General features: G+C 32.1%; 1 protein-coding gene and 1 non-coding gene across 2 annotated transcripts; one reads left to right on the top strand and one right to left on the bottom strand.

The window, feature by feature from the left end:
* Nucleotides 1–9,330: 9,330 nt before the first annotated feature.
* Nucleotides 9,331–12,610, bottom strand: LOC107811143 (ATP-dependent 6-phosphofructokinase 2-like). Its single transcript, XM_016636022.2, has 3 exons — nt 11,998–12,610; nt 10,388–10,721; nt 9,331–10,173 (listed from the first exon to the last, which is right to left on the bottom strand). The coding sequence occupies exons 1-3, from the start codon at nt 12,541–12,543 to the stop codon at nt 9,686–9,688; spliced, it is 1,368 nt and encodes a 455-aa protein (XP_016491508.2). The 5' UTR covers nt 12,544–12,610; the 3' UTR covers nt 9,331–9,685.
* Nucleotides 11,374–11,444, top strand: TRNAG-GCC (transfer RNA glycine (anticodon GCC)). The gene has a single exon. It is a non-coding gene; the product is annotated as a tRNA-Gly (tRNA).
* Nucleotides 12,611–13,875: the final 1,265 nt, after the last annotated feature.

The following is a 13,875-nucleotide window of genomic DNA, read 5'->3' on the forward strand; positions in this document are numbered from 1 at the left end:
TGATAGAAATAATATCCCATTATTTCCTTGGGATACCCAATGAACCTACACTTATCAGATCTTGAGTCAAGTTTATCAAACTGTAGTATCTTAACATAAGATGGACAACCCCAAACTTTAATATAATTAAGGTTAGGCTTACATCCTTTCCATATCTCATATGGTATTGTAGAGACTGACTTAGTGAGAACTTTATTAAGTAAGTATGTTGCTGCTTCCAAAGCATATCCCCATAAATTTAATGGAATATCAGTGAACCCCATCATAGATCTCACCATATCTAATAAGGTTCGATTTCTCCTTTCAGACACACCATTGTGTTGTGGTGTCCCTGGAGGTGTCCACTGGGAGAGAATCTCATTCTCTTTGAGATACCTAGTAAAATCCTCACTAAGATATTCTCCACCTCTATCAGACCTTGGTACTTTGATACTTTTACCAGTCTGTTTCTCAACTTCACTACGGAACCTTTTGAATATTTCAAAAGATTCAGATTTGTGTTTCATAAGATACACAAATCTATATCTTGACATATCATTAGTGAAGGTGATGAAGTAAGAATATCCACCTCTAACTTGAATTTTCATGGGCCCACAAACATTTGTATGAATTAGTCCCAATAATTCAGAAGCTCTTTCTCCACTTCCAGTAAATGGAGATTTGGTCATTTTTTCTTTAAGACAAGATTCACAAGTTGGATATGATTTAAAATCATATTTGTCAAGGTACCCTTCCTTGTACAACTTGTTAATTCTTTTCTCCCCAATATGACCAAGCCTACAATGTCAAAGGTATACATGATTTACTTGATCATCTCTTTTCCTCTTAAGACTTGAAACATGCATAATCGAATTAGCATTCACATTAGGTAAGACATAAATGTCATGTTGGAGATAGCCATTCACATATAAATTATCACCATAATAAATAGAGCAAATATCATTGCCTATGTTAATGTGAAAACCACGTTTGTCTAACATAAAAGCTGAAATTATGTTCGAAACAAATTTAGGAACGTAATAACAATCATCCAACATAAGTACTTTGCCCGTAGGCATTATTAAAGAAATTAATCCTACACCTATGACTGCAACTTTTGCACCATTTCCAAATTATAGATTAACTTCTTCTTTCTTTAGTCTCCTACTTATCTTGAACTCTTGCAACATATTGCAAATGTTATAACTACTGTCAGTATCTAATACCCACAATGAAGAATTAGTAGTATCTAAAGAAACCTTAAAAATATTTTTCGTTAATGTCTCACCTTGTTTCTTGTCCTTTAGAGTTACAAGATACTCCTTGCAGTTTCTCTCCCAATGCCCTTTCTTTTTACAGTGAAAACATTCAGCATCATGTACTGACTGCAAGATCAAATCTTCAGAAAACTCTTTACCAAGCTCGTACCCCAACTTCTCATGTTCTTCTGTAAGAATAATCATATGATTGACAAGGGGTCCAACTGGAGAGTTTTCAATGTCCAACTATGTATCAACCATCTTCTTAAGATATTCAATGATTGTAGTTGGATCCATATTCTGATGTTTCCTCTAGAGTTCAGAACTCATAGAAGCGAGAATGATGTGTTTAATAGCAAGGCATTCTTCCAAGTGTTTCTGATAAACCTTGGTGGCTTAAACATCATTCTCTAGCGGGATTATCTTTGCAGCTTATCGATCACATCAATGAGCTTTTCATGCATGAGAACATTTCTGAAATTTCTATACCAGTCATCAAAGTTTGGTCCTACCAACTTGTTGGTCTCAAGTATTTCACACAGTGATATAACAGACATATTGAGAAATCTAAAATATAGAAAAGAAAAGTCAATAATATAAGAACATATTTACAGATATCATAAAGACATGGACTTTTATCTAAATGATATTTCCACTAATTAATTTAAACTATTTACCCTCATTATAGTTTAAGAAATCTTTATTTCTATTAGTGGAGTAAAGGAATCCTTTAACAATATGTATGAACCTCTTGGAAGTCAAGTCGTTTCTCACATATCTTTTAAAGGTAGGTACTCTTACCAATTGTATCCCCATACAATTTTCTTAAATAACTCTATGTCAAATAGTCCTCTGGTAGTCAGGTCGATCCTATTAGCATAGTTGAGTTCAACCATCATGATAGCAAAGAACTTATTAAATTTTATACTCCCCGGGTAGTCCAGGCGTCTAGTAAGAAATTGAATAACTCTTTCAATCCATGCATCTAATGCAATAAATAATTTTAACATATTCTCGAACTATAAGTCTCCTGGTAGTCAGGCCGCTCCTTATAAACAAGAAATAAGTAAAATTATTTACTTTGATGGATAGCTCTATAATAAAATATCTTATATTTTATTATTTAAGAACTCAAATTTTAGTAAGAGGGAATTGTTACTAAAACAGTTTTTAATAACATGAAGATCAAATCTTTTATAGCATGTGAATTTAGTTCAAATTATCTACATGCTTAGTCCTAAATTGATTTACATCACATGTAATAAATAATTCAAAATTATGTAATGAACAAGCACGTGACATAAAAACATAATTCAACATTCTTCTAACATGTTTAATCTATATATCACAAAAAAGTAATTCATGTCAGAATATCATTATTAATTAACATCTCATGAACTAATAACAATTAAAATAACAGTAGAATCCAATAACCTATTATAGATTACAATCATATCTAATACAAAAATTTCAAATTCAAGTTACGAACTATCTCAATAGTTTAACTTATATGTATATATATTTTATTCACAATAAAATTATATCAATCCATATGCATTCAAACAATTTGACTATTGCATAATACACATGTATTATGGTTTGAACTCTTCAAATATAATCTTAAAATATTTCGTAAATAAATTTTAGACACAATAAACCACGGCTCTAATACAACTGAAGGATTGCGTATATATGTTCGTAACACGCAGCGGAAGACAATAATAATCCTAGGCAGATCCTTTCGTGTTTAAAATTTATCTACATGCCAAAGATCGGATCTAAGACGTACCTAGTAAAGAGAGTTTCGTTTCAAAATTTCTTCGATAGTGCGACGAAGACTCCATGCGTATCCACACCGAGACCGATCCTTGTTATCAACTCTTTGATCAATGAAACTCGCGAACAAAACTGAACGAAATATTGTGTTGAAATTTTTCTCAAAAATCTCAACTCAATGTTAGAAGAACAAGAAACACTTTTCTTGTAATTGTATTTTCTCTCTTGGTTTGTGTTGCACTCTTACCTTCACAAAGTGATTTTTCTTCTCAAGAATTCATAATGCAAATTTTGTTCCATCACCCTTTATATAGCATCACCTATAAACCCTTTTTCTATTTGATTGAGGTAATGATTTACTTATGGTAAAAGTTTATTCCAAAAATAAATTTATCGAAAAATTAAAATCCCATCTCAATGGGAAGATGCCGACACGTCCTTATGGACTTTCACGTGAATGCTGCTAGCGTCCAATTCCAAATTGGACTCTTGGTAAAATTACCAATCCTATTTCTTATGGATTTGAAGTCAACTTTCACGTCAATCCAATCTTGGATTGATCAAATTAAATTTTTCATGTTATAAGGAATTAATATTTGTATACATTCCTTATATAAATTAAATATTAATTATGAATACCACATATATATCAAATATATATTTCAACCAAGAGATATAATTTAATTTTTTATTCCAAATAAAAAACTTCAATTTGTTCACAATATTAATTATATCCTCTGTGCTAGCAAAGAATATAATAATATTTCATTTGGACTAACAACTAAATGTATTTGACTAATTAAATTCCTTAATTTAATTATCAAATAATAAGTTAATTAATCCTTTAGCAAAGATCAGAACACTCGTTAGTGTGCGACCCCATAGGTTCAATACTAAGCCGGTAGTAAATTGACCACATCAATATACTAATCAAGGGTGGTGTCTAGCAACACTCCTTAACGACCAGATAGCATGAAGTATACAATTTACTCTCAAGAACTAGTAGAAGAATAATGTAGTAATTCCTTCTGTCCTTATAGCTCTGGATCATCCTAGGATATGGTTCAACTGTCAAATCCTAATAGGCGACCAACTATGTGTTCATATCAAATATAATCGACCATTGAATGACCTAAGAAACTCTTTTCTTCTTTCATTCAATTGCCCTGGCTAAGGTCTTAATTTGGTCGTTTATAATTCATGACAACATGGTTGACAGATTCCATCTTGATCAATCACTAATTCTACAAGTGTTTAATCGTACCCAATATCCTTTCAACTATCGCCCTAGAGCCATAGGTGTCTAGTATCAAAGCACAACAAATAACTTGTCAATTACTATGACGACCTCAGGTCAAAGGAAATTCTTACATCACATTCTTCAAGAGAATATCCTATTGATAGTTTATTGTAATTCTAACCATTAGGAATTATCCAATGAGTCGGTCAATGATCATATATCTATATGCATCATCTATCTATGTGATTTAGTTAATGAGATCAACTAATCTTTATCCCATAAAGACGATCACATAAATATTGATCTAACCGGATAACTAATGTCCAAATTAATAATCCTACGATCAAGAACAAATTTAGATTAAATTGTAAGAGACTTTGCTCTCATTATCATGATCTCTATCACGATGACAAGTCTCAAAATTTAATCAAGGACCTTATCAAATTAATCAAACAATTAATAATAACTATGATAAAAGAATGTCATATATTTTTATATCGAATAAAGTTCACAAAAATATGTTCGAATCATTAAATATGAGATTGGATCTAGGGCATATCTACTATATCCCTAACAGTCTGTTATGTTAATTGATTCACTTTCCGTTTAAAAAGAGTGTAATCCCCTGTTTCACGCCGTGAATACAATCGAATGCAGTCAATAATTTGTCCAGTTGTAATCCCATGTTTCACGCCATGAATACAGTCGAATACACTCGAATACAACAACTGATTAGCTGGACTTCCCTGATTCACGCCTATTTTTGCTACTGTATTCATGAATACAGTAGCTTAAATACATCTTATAATAACTGAAAACGTATCTACAATCTGTAATATTGTAAATGGTATCTATAGATAGCTAATTACCACAAAAAAATAGTGTTTTATGAAAATTTGCTTTATTGTATTTAGAAAAAGCTTTCAGCACATACTGAGTATCATTTTTTATATTTAATTACAGTATTTTGTATTTAAAAGACTAAATTTTCTAATTCAACTAATTTAAATTTATATCTTATAGAATTATTAAATTAGGAAGCACCGTTTATCGTGAATTCTTTTATTCTCGAAACTGGAATTACTTTGAAATATTTTTGCATATTGTATACGGAGACGCGGTTACCGACTGTCACATGGTGCCCAATGAAAGAAGCCTTGGGGGCGTGCTTCCATTTAGGGTTTACATGGACCGGGTTGGTTCGGTTTTAAAACCGAACCAAATCAACTATATCGGTTTGTATTGGTTCGGTTTTATCGGGGTTTTCCGGATTTCTCGGATTTTTTTTATTACATGAATATTATTTCAATCTTACTTTGTTGAATTTTTTATAAGTAAATATATTTAGTAAAAATTGAAAAAATTGACAAACATATGATCTATTAAAATATTCTTTGGGAGAATTTTCTTAGTAACACATGATAGTTATTTTTTTAGTCGTTTGATAATAATTTTTCGTCAATGTACACTTTCAAGATTAGTCGTTTATTTTCTTATTAGATTACGATTCCCAACCACTATTTGCTACTAATCTCAAATTTTCCAATAGGGCTTGGGAAAATATTTATCGTATATTCAAATTAACGTAAAATATTGTTTATACAGTTTGGAGATAACGTAAAAGATAGAGAAGCAATGAACTTTTGAACTTTTGAACTTTTTGAAACGTAAAATGAGTCGAGAATAATTGTACTGAGTGGGCGTTTGGACGTAAGAATTGCAAAATTTCGAAAAAAAGTGAAAAAAAAAATTCAAGTGAAAATATTATTTGAAATTTAGAGTGACATGAACATAATTTTGGGTTGTTTTGAATTTTTGTGAGTGATCTGAGTGAAAATTTTGAAAAATAATTTTTTGGAGTTTTTCAAATTTTCGAAAAATTACAAAATTCATTTTCAAACGAAAATTGAAAATTTTATAACCAAACACTGATTTCAAAAAAAGTAAAATTTTCCAAAAAAAAAAAGTAAAAAAAATTCCAAATGGCCAAACAGCTCTAAGAATTGCTTAAGCAAAAAAAGTTTGCATTTTATGAAAGGAGCACTAAGGAAACAAAAGTGGAAATATTTGCTTTTTTACTCGAACAAAGGTTGAGTTGAGTTGGCTATGCTAGATTTTATCTTCACCACTGTAAAATCATGAAAATTTGACGGGATATTAATCATCTCTTGTTTCCCCCTAATGGCTATTTATTTCATATTTCGGTATAGATAAAATTGACTAATTTACCCACAAGACTGGCCGAATTGGTTGAGCAAGAGATTCCCAAATAGAAGGTCGCAAGTTCGAAATCCATGTATGTTTTCTCGTGCGACGAGTGACTTGCCTAGTGCGATTTACCTTTTCAGTATAATTTGTAAACTATTACATTAGAACGGGATTTACCCTGACCGCATCCAAAGGGTAACAACTGCGAGCTACTTAGTTACGAAAAAAATTGACTAACTTTTTTTATCAAGAGAGGTTTTCGTCACTGATCATTTGCTTAGCTCCTACTCTACTAACATAATAATTTCCATTTTTGTCAAAATTTATCCTTCAATCAAATCAGACATTGCACCTATTACAAGCTTCATTTGATATCATCATATCAATGCGTCCCATCAAGAGATTATTATTCTTATATTTTACACCTTGTTACTTTTAATTAAACTAGTCTTATGATACGCGCGTTGTACGTGTACACTATCTCAGTGAAAAAAATATTATATAAATATTATGTTTGATTTATAAAATAAAAGTATATGTTCTTAAAAATAATAAATGTTGATCGTGTGTGCCTAATTCAATAAAAGAAAGAGTACTGCATAAAATTTTCAATCATATGTTAATATATTCAATTATAAACTTATTTTAGTTTTATAATGTCATCACTCCAAATTCAAAAATTATGATTCTTCCTTCCCAGTTTCAATATTCACACGTAACCCTTAAGAGATTTATAATTTAATTTTAAAATTTTAATTTAAGAACTTCACCAAAAAATGAATTAGGTTGATGAAATATTCATAGTCTCCTGCTTATTTTATCTTCTTCTTTTTTCTCTTTGAACCTACGATAATTTTGACTTGACTTTAATAGGGATATTAAATATTAAATTTTCGATTCATTTTCCTTATTAAACCAACGACAATCATGTTTGTTAGGGATATATTAATTGAAAAAGGAGTCTCCCACTTATTCTCTTCTTTTTTCTTTTTTCTTTTTTTTTCGCAATTTTGAATTTGGTAAAATCAAATTTTATAAAGGCAAATAACATTTTGCTAAAGAGCTTCGTGCTTTTAATATAGTATATAAATATAAATGTAAATATAGATATAAATATAGATAGATATATAAATAAAAAATAATTGAAAATAAATTAAATTTTATTATGCATGCTTTCCAACAGTGATTATATCTTGATTTAACTTTGTATAGCTATTAAGGAATTGGGAATAACATATCTTCCATTTGGTAAATAAGATATGATGTTACTTAATTTAATCAAAATCTAAGAGAGAAATATTATATATATATATATATAAAAAATATGAATCTTCATGAGATTTTGGAAAAAAAGTCATCAAATAAACTCTTTAAATGAAATTTATTTTAAATTTGTTTTAGTCTTTAAGTTTCACATTGACACGGCACTTAAGAAGAAGAGTGAAAAGTTCTACTATTTGGTAAGAGAACATTTAAGTCAAAAGCGTATTTTAGTATTTAAATAAATTACAATTATTGGTTAAATATTTGGTGTTGAAGTAATAAATTCTAAAAGGAAAGAAATTATAAACTAAAATCTTACTCGGTTTCAACTTCTTAATTATATAAGTTTGTACATAGTTCGAATATGGAAAAATTTAGTCAGTAAATTTTAATTGATTTTGTAATCCTAAATATTAGGAAAATAATTATGACTATTCCTAAATATTAGAGAAATAATTTAGTTAATATTCCTAAATATTAGCTTATACATTAAAAAGTAAAAGACTATTTTGTCTAGTGCGAACTCTATTTTTAAAGGGTAAAAAAGACGAACGATATTTTGCTAAGGGCGATTGTGTTTTTAATATAAATATAAATATAGATTACATAGACAAAGGAACCCAACCCAAAAAGAAAGAGAGACGAAGAACAATAAGGGTCAGTATGACAAATTTAGTACTGATTTATCACTTATTTGGTTATTAATTTTGAGATAAGTTATTTTATAATTAAAAATAATCCCAAAATAATTTATATCTGTCAGATGGTGAAATAGTAAGCCCAAATAAATTATCCCAGAATAATATAATAAAATTGACAATCTCAAAATCAATTCAACATACCACATAGTCAAACTAAGAAATAATACCAAAATAACTAATTCGTGCATGATTAGCAAATTGAGAAATTCATCCTTCCTTCTATCTTTTTTTTTTTTTTAATTTTGAAAGGCGGGTCTTCCTAGTGGACTCGTCGCCACTTGGCAGTCATCTTTGATCCTACATTCACAAACAATAGTTGTTTAGAAATTGATGACATGGACGTCATCTTTGATCCTACATTCAAAAACAATAGTTGAATAGATGCCATAGACATCTTTGATTTGATGGAGACAAATATATAGAAAATGTACAATGAAGGTGCTTGTAAATCACTGATCGACCAACCTTTCCGATCTCGAAACAAAAAAAGTTCTTCCAGGCGGCTTTTCTTTTGGGCAGTTGTTCACCGTTGATCTCGCCAATACAATCCCCTATAATTTTCGTTACCGAGATATCTTTTTTGAAAAGAAAAAAAGTTGTGAGGGAATGCGCTCTAGACTGATATCATTCAGGCAATTTCATTTTTATTGTCCTAGAAAGAAGGAAAGGATAAAAGATCCCACGAACAAGATTAGCGTAAGAAGAGCTTTTGCAAGAAAGGCGTCGTTCTCAGGAACAAGATTAGCGTAAGAAGAGCTTTTGCAAGAAAGGCGTCGTTCTCAGATGGGCAGATGGAGATGTTAAAAAAAATTACCGATCAACTCTTTTTCAACCAAAAGAACATCTATGCGAGAAAGTAAGTAGATTCGAAAAACAAAATATTAGAAATAAAAGAATTTAAATGTCAGCACAAGGTTTGGGGCGGCCCATCTCATTAGTTCAGCTATCACTACTGAAAACTCCATCGATTGTTTTGCTGGTACTCCACTCCTTTTTCTTTTTGTTAAACGAAAAACTAGAGTCAAACTTAGAAAAAGTAAACAACATAACTTGTCTCCCAACCAAACGACCCCTAATTACATTATTACAAAATCGCACCCGATAAAATAATCATAAGGTGCGATTATAATCGGACACCACCGTCGTAAAAAGAAAAAGAAAGAGGCGGACGAACAACAGTGTGTCCAAATAGATCATTGAAGTACACAAAGAATTGTCCCAAGTATTAGATGCTACAGCAGAAGCCTTCCAAAAGCTTTTTAACTTCTAATGAAATCGGGCTGATTGCTAACAGATCTGACCCATGACCATTTATGATCTTTAGTATCAACTTTGTTCTTTGCCTTAGCAACCTCATCTACTGGAATATATGCATAGTTTCCATTTATAGGTCCACAAACAAATCCAGTATACCCTGCCATAACTCCATGAATCGCCGAATGCGCGAGCAGAGTGCAGTACGAATTATCCGTTGCATTTGCAGGAACTGCGCGTATCATATACGTAGGATCTATGTATTTTATCGTGAACAACTCGTTCGGATGATCCCTGCTCCACCAATTCTTGAGTTCTGACTTCAACCACCCTCCTACATCCAAGAAAACCAGGTTGCCCGACTCGTCCTTCTCTGTTTTCTGGGATTCTGTCCTCGGAATTATATCTTGTCCTGCACCCTCGGCAACTACCAACACCGCGTGCCCACTCTCCTTTAGTCGAGCCTCAAGAAATTCCAGCAACCCTCCTTTGCCTGTTGAGACAATATAATTAATTAAAAATATGCTCTCTCTAACCGCTTAACCTTTTAAATAAGATTGGTCACACAATTCAGAGCGCAAGCAACAGATTCTAGGTTTAAGTTTCATCGCCACCAAAAAAGTAAAATAAATATATGAGATGGCCGCACAACTCAATTACTTGAATGTAAAGTAAATATATGAGATGGTCGCACAATTCAACAATACCTTCCAAGAAGAAGTCGATCTCGGGAATCAAACAACAATCGACATCACGACTACTTAACGTTGCATGTAATGCAATATGACCTGTGCTGCGACCCATAAGTTTAACCAGCCCTATGCCATTTACTGCACTCTCAGCTTCTACATGAGCAGCATTAATCGCTTGTTGCGCCATCTCTACTGCAGTTTGGAACCCAAATGATCTGTCTATAATGCCAACATCATTGTCAACTGTCTTTGGGATACCGACCACTGAGATATATAATTTTCGTTGTTTTACTTCCTCGAATATCTTCACTGCTCCACGCATTGTACCATCTCCTCCTATGATGTAAACCTGGTCAATCATATAAGCACAAAGACAATTAATTCAAAGAGCACCATATGCAGTTAGCATCTTAATTAAGAGTTGCAACATTAATCTGAAAGCTATGTTGTACGGACTCTCCAAAATATTTTCGCACCCGTGCCGATCCTCCAAAATGCACTACTTTTGAAGGATACAACACACACGTGTCCATATTTTCGGAGAGTCCGAACAACATAGTCTGAAAGTGAAAAATGCGCCCACTCTTAATAATAATTAAATACTTTCTATATATATATATATATATATATATATATATATATATATATATATATATATACTTCATTGAAATTAAGCATCTAGCAATAAATAGAGAATAAACGTCCCAATAAACATTCACATGTATATACATCATACTTGTAGGAGGTAGCTCAAATATATAATTGCACCACAATGAAAATCCTGAAGAATAACCAACCCATACCACATACACCAATTTATTTACTTTATGAGAAGATCATACATATATTTTTTTGGGAAATTTATTGGATGATATACTTTAGAACAGAGTTATCCAACCGCAGATAGTTCCTGTTTAGTTTTGTATAACTTTAGAGCAACTTGAAGATAACAGCACCAATAGTTTAATTTTCTAAAACTTTTGTTCATTCTGATCAAAGTAGCACCAGTGGTCTAGTGGTAGAATAGTACCCTGCCACGGTACAGACCCGGGTTCGATTCCCGGCTGGTGCAACTCTTTTTTATCCAAATGCTTTGGGATTTTGTCTAGGTCTAGTGGTAGAATAGTACCCTGCCACGGTACAGACCCGGGTTCGATTCCGGGCTGGTGCAAATCTTTTTATCAAAATTCGTTGGGATTTTTTCTAGGTTCTTTTGAAATATAGTTTAGAAAGTTAATAAACCATTTCCATTCACAAACCATTTTATCCTCCGGTAATAAAATTAACCTCTGATACGCTCACAAATTTAATTCAGCCTAATATTTTGTCCTAATAATTCCTAACAATACATATGAGACTATCTTTTTCTCTATGACATGCATTTGACTATTGATGTTGTTAAAACAAAAGAGAAACAATTAGCCGAAAATTAATGCTGCGTAAATAGGATAAAAACATGTTTTTATGTACATGAAAAAATCTGGACCCTCTTAACATAAGCAAAATATAGATTCAAATACCAAGTGTGACATTATTCGATTTCTTTGAAACCCCTCGTTCAGAATTTCTGGCTCCGCCATTGATAAAAAATTACGAGCACATTATAGCAAGAATAAAAATTAAACCTGATTAAAGCCATGATCTTGAATAGCATTGACAATCTTATTCAAATCGAAACCACCCCTAGATGTCTCAAGCACAGTGCCACCTCTCTTATGCCAATCATCAACCATTTTAGGGTTCAGTAAAACAGGATCATAACTATAAAATCCACGATAACCCGCTTTGATACCAAAAATCTCTCTAACTCCATACATTTCCCACAACCCAACAACTAATTCCCTAATAACAGTATTCAAACCAGGACACAAACCACCACACGTTACAATAGCGACTTTTACAGTGCTAGGGTTGAACAAGATTTGCTTGCGGGGCCCAGCTCTGTGGTAAGCTAAAGATGGTGTAGGAGATTGGAAAGTTCCAGAAAGATCGATGATGTTGTTGCGTAGGACGATATCAGCTGGGGTTAGGTAAAACCCAGGGACTATATGGTAAAATGGGTTTTTGTCAAGGGGGTTAGTGTAATTTTGGAGAGTATTCAAATAATCTGTGATGTGAGTTAAGTGCTGGAGTTGAATATTTGAGATGGAAATGGAGGATGTGTTAGCCATAATCAGAGAGCTGGAATTAGCAAGATAATGGGCAGTAGAATAAAGAAGAAAGTTAGAGGAGAGGGAGATGAACGTGGCGGGATGTATAGGGAAAGAGAGAGTAGTAGAGTTACGTACGTGGTGCTTTTTGGAAGCTCTTTGCATGACACGTTTCAATAGTTGAATTTGACGTTCAAGGAGGGTTCGTTCATTTTTAAACATGTTGTTTAAAATATATCCAAGCTGGAAGCCACAAACGAGAGGATCGGGTCGAATATAACTCGGGTTGAAAATGAACGGATAAATTATCCGACCCGACTCATATTTAATACGGATAAAAAATGGGTTAACCGATGAATAATATAGGTAACCATATTATCCATACTTCTTGCATATGATCACCTTTGGGAGAATTCTTAGTCTCTCTAACTTGAGTAACTCCCAATTAAGGTTTTACAAATGTAAAAGTTAGACCCATTAGTTATCCATTGGTTATCTATTTTCTAAATGGATAATATACAGGTTCTTATCCATATTTGACCCGTTTTCAAAAAGTTTATTATCCAAGCCATTTGTAGTGAAAAATATGGTTGGTTAACTATTTTCTTTTAACCATCTTGCCACCCCTATCAATAGCTTACAATGTATTTAAAGATTAGCTAATTTCGCTCAAACTTTAGAACACAACGTCCTAGACTTTAAACCTCAAAGTTGAAACTTCAGGACATCGTGTCCTAAAATTCAAAAATTGTGTGCAGAGGTTCGAATCTTATGTCCTGAATTCTAAATTAGTAGTTCAGAAATTCAAGACACTTAGTCCTGAGTTTCAAATTAGCAGCTCAAAAGTTCAAGATACTAAGTCCTGAATTTTTAAATTCAGGATACTTAGTCCTGAAGTTTGGATGAATTGGCTAATCTTTAAATACATCATAAATTGTTGATATATTTTAAATAACGGGTTTGAAAGTGGTTATTGTTGCACTTCTCCCTGCCCTTACTTTAGGGAAATGTTCTTAATGGTTCCTATGCGTAATTAAGAGCTCTTTTATTTAATTTTTGTTAAGACTAAGATATTTAAGTTTGAATAAACATATGATGATTGAATGATTAAGACGAATTATTTCTAAGCATTTGAATGTGTATGTGATTATAGGCGATAGTAATTGTTTAATGGTGGCTGGTGGTTATGCAGTGATGGCCAGAAGTAATGGTTATACAATGATGGTTTGATTGTGAAATATCTGTTGGCAGAGGCGGTTCAGGATTTGAAACTTATGCGTTCTGCATTTGTCATAGAATACATAACTCTTGTTAGTTACTGGGTTCGTAATTATATATTAAGATATATTTAAT

This window comes from Nicotiana tabacum, chromosome 16, assembly GCF_000715075.1.
Source record: "Nicotiana tabacum cultivar K326 chromosome 16, ASM71507v2, whole genome shotgun sequence".
Classification (NCBI taxonomy): Eukaryota; Viridiplantae; Streptophyta; class Magnoliopsida; order Solanales; family Solanaceae; genus Nicotiana; species Nicotiana tabacum.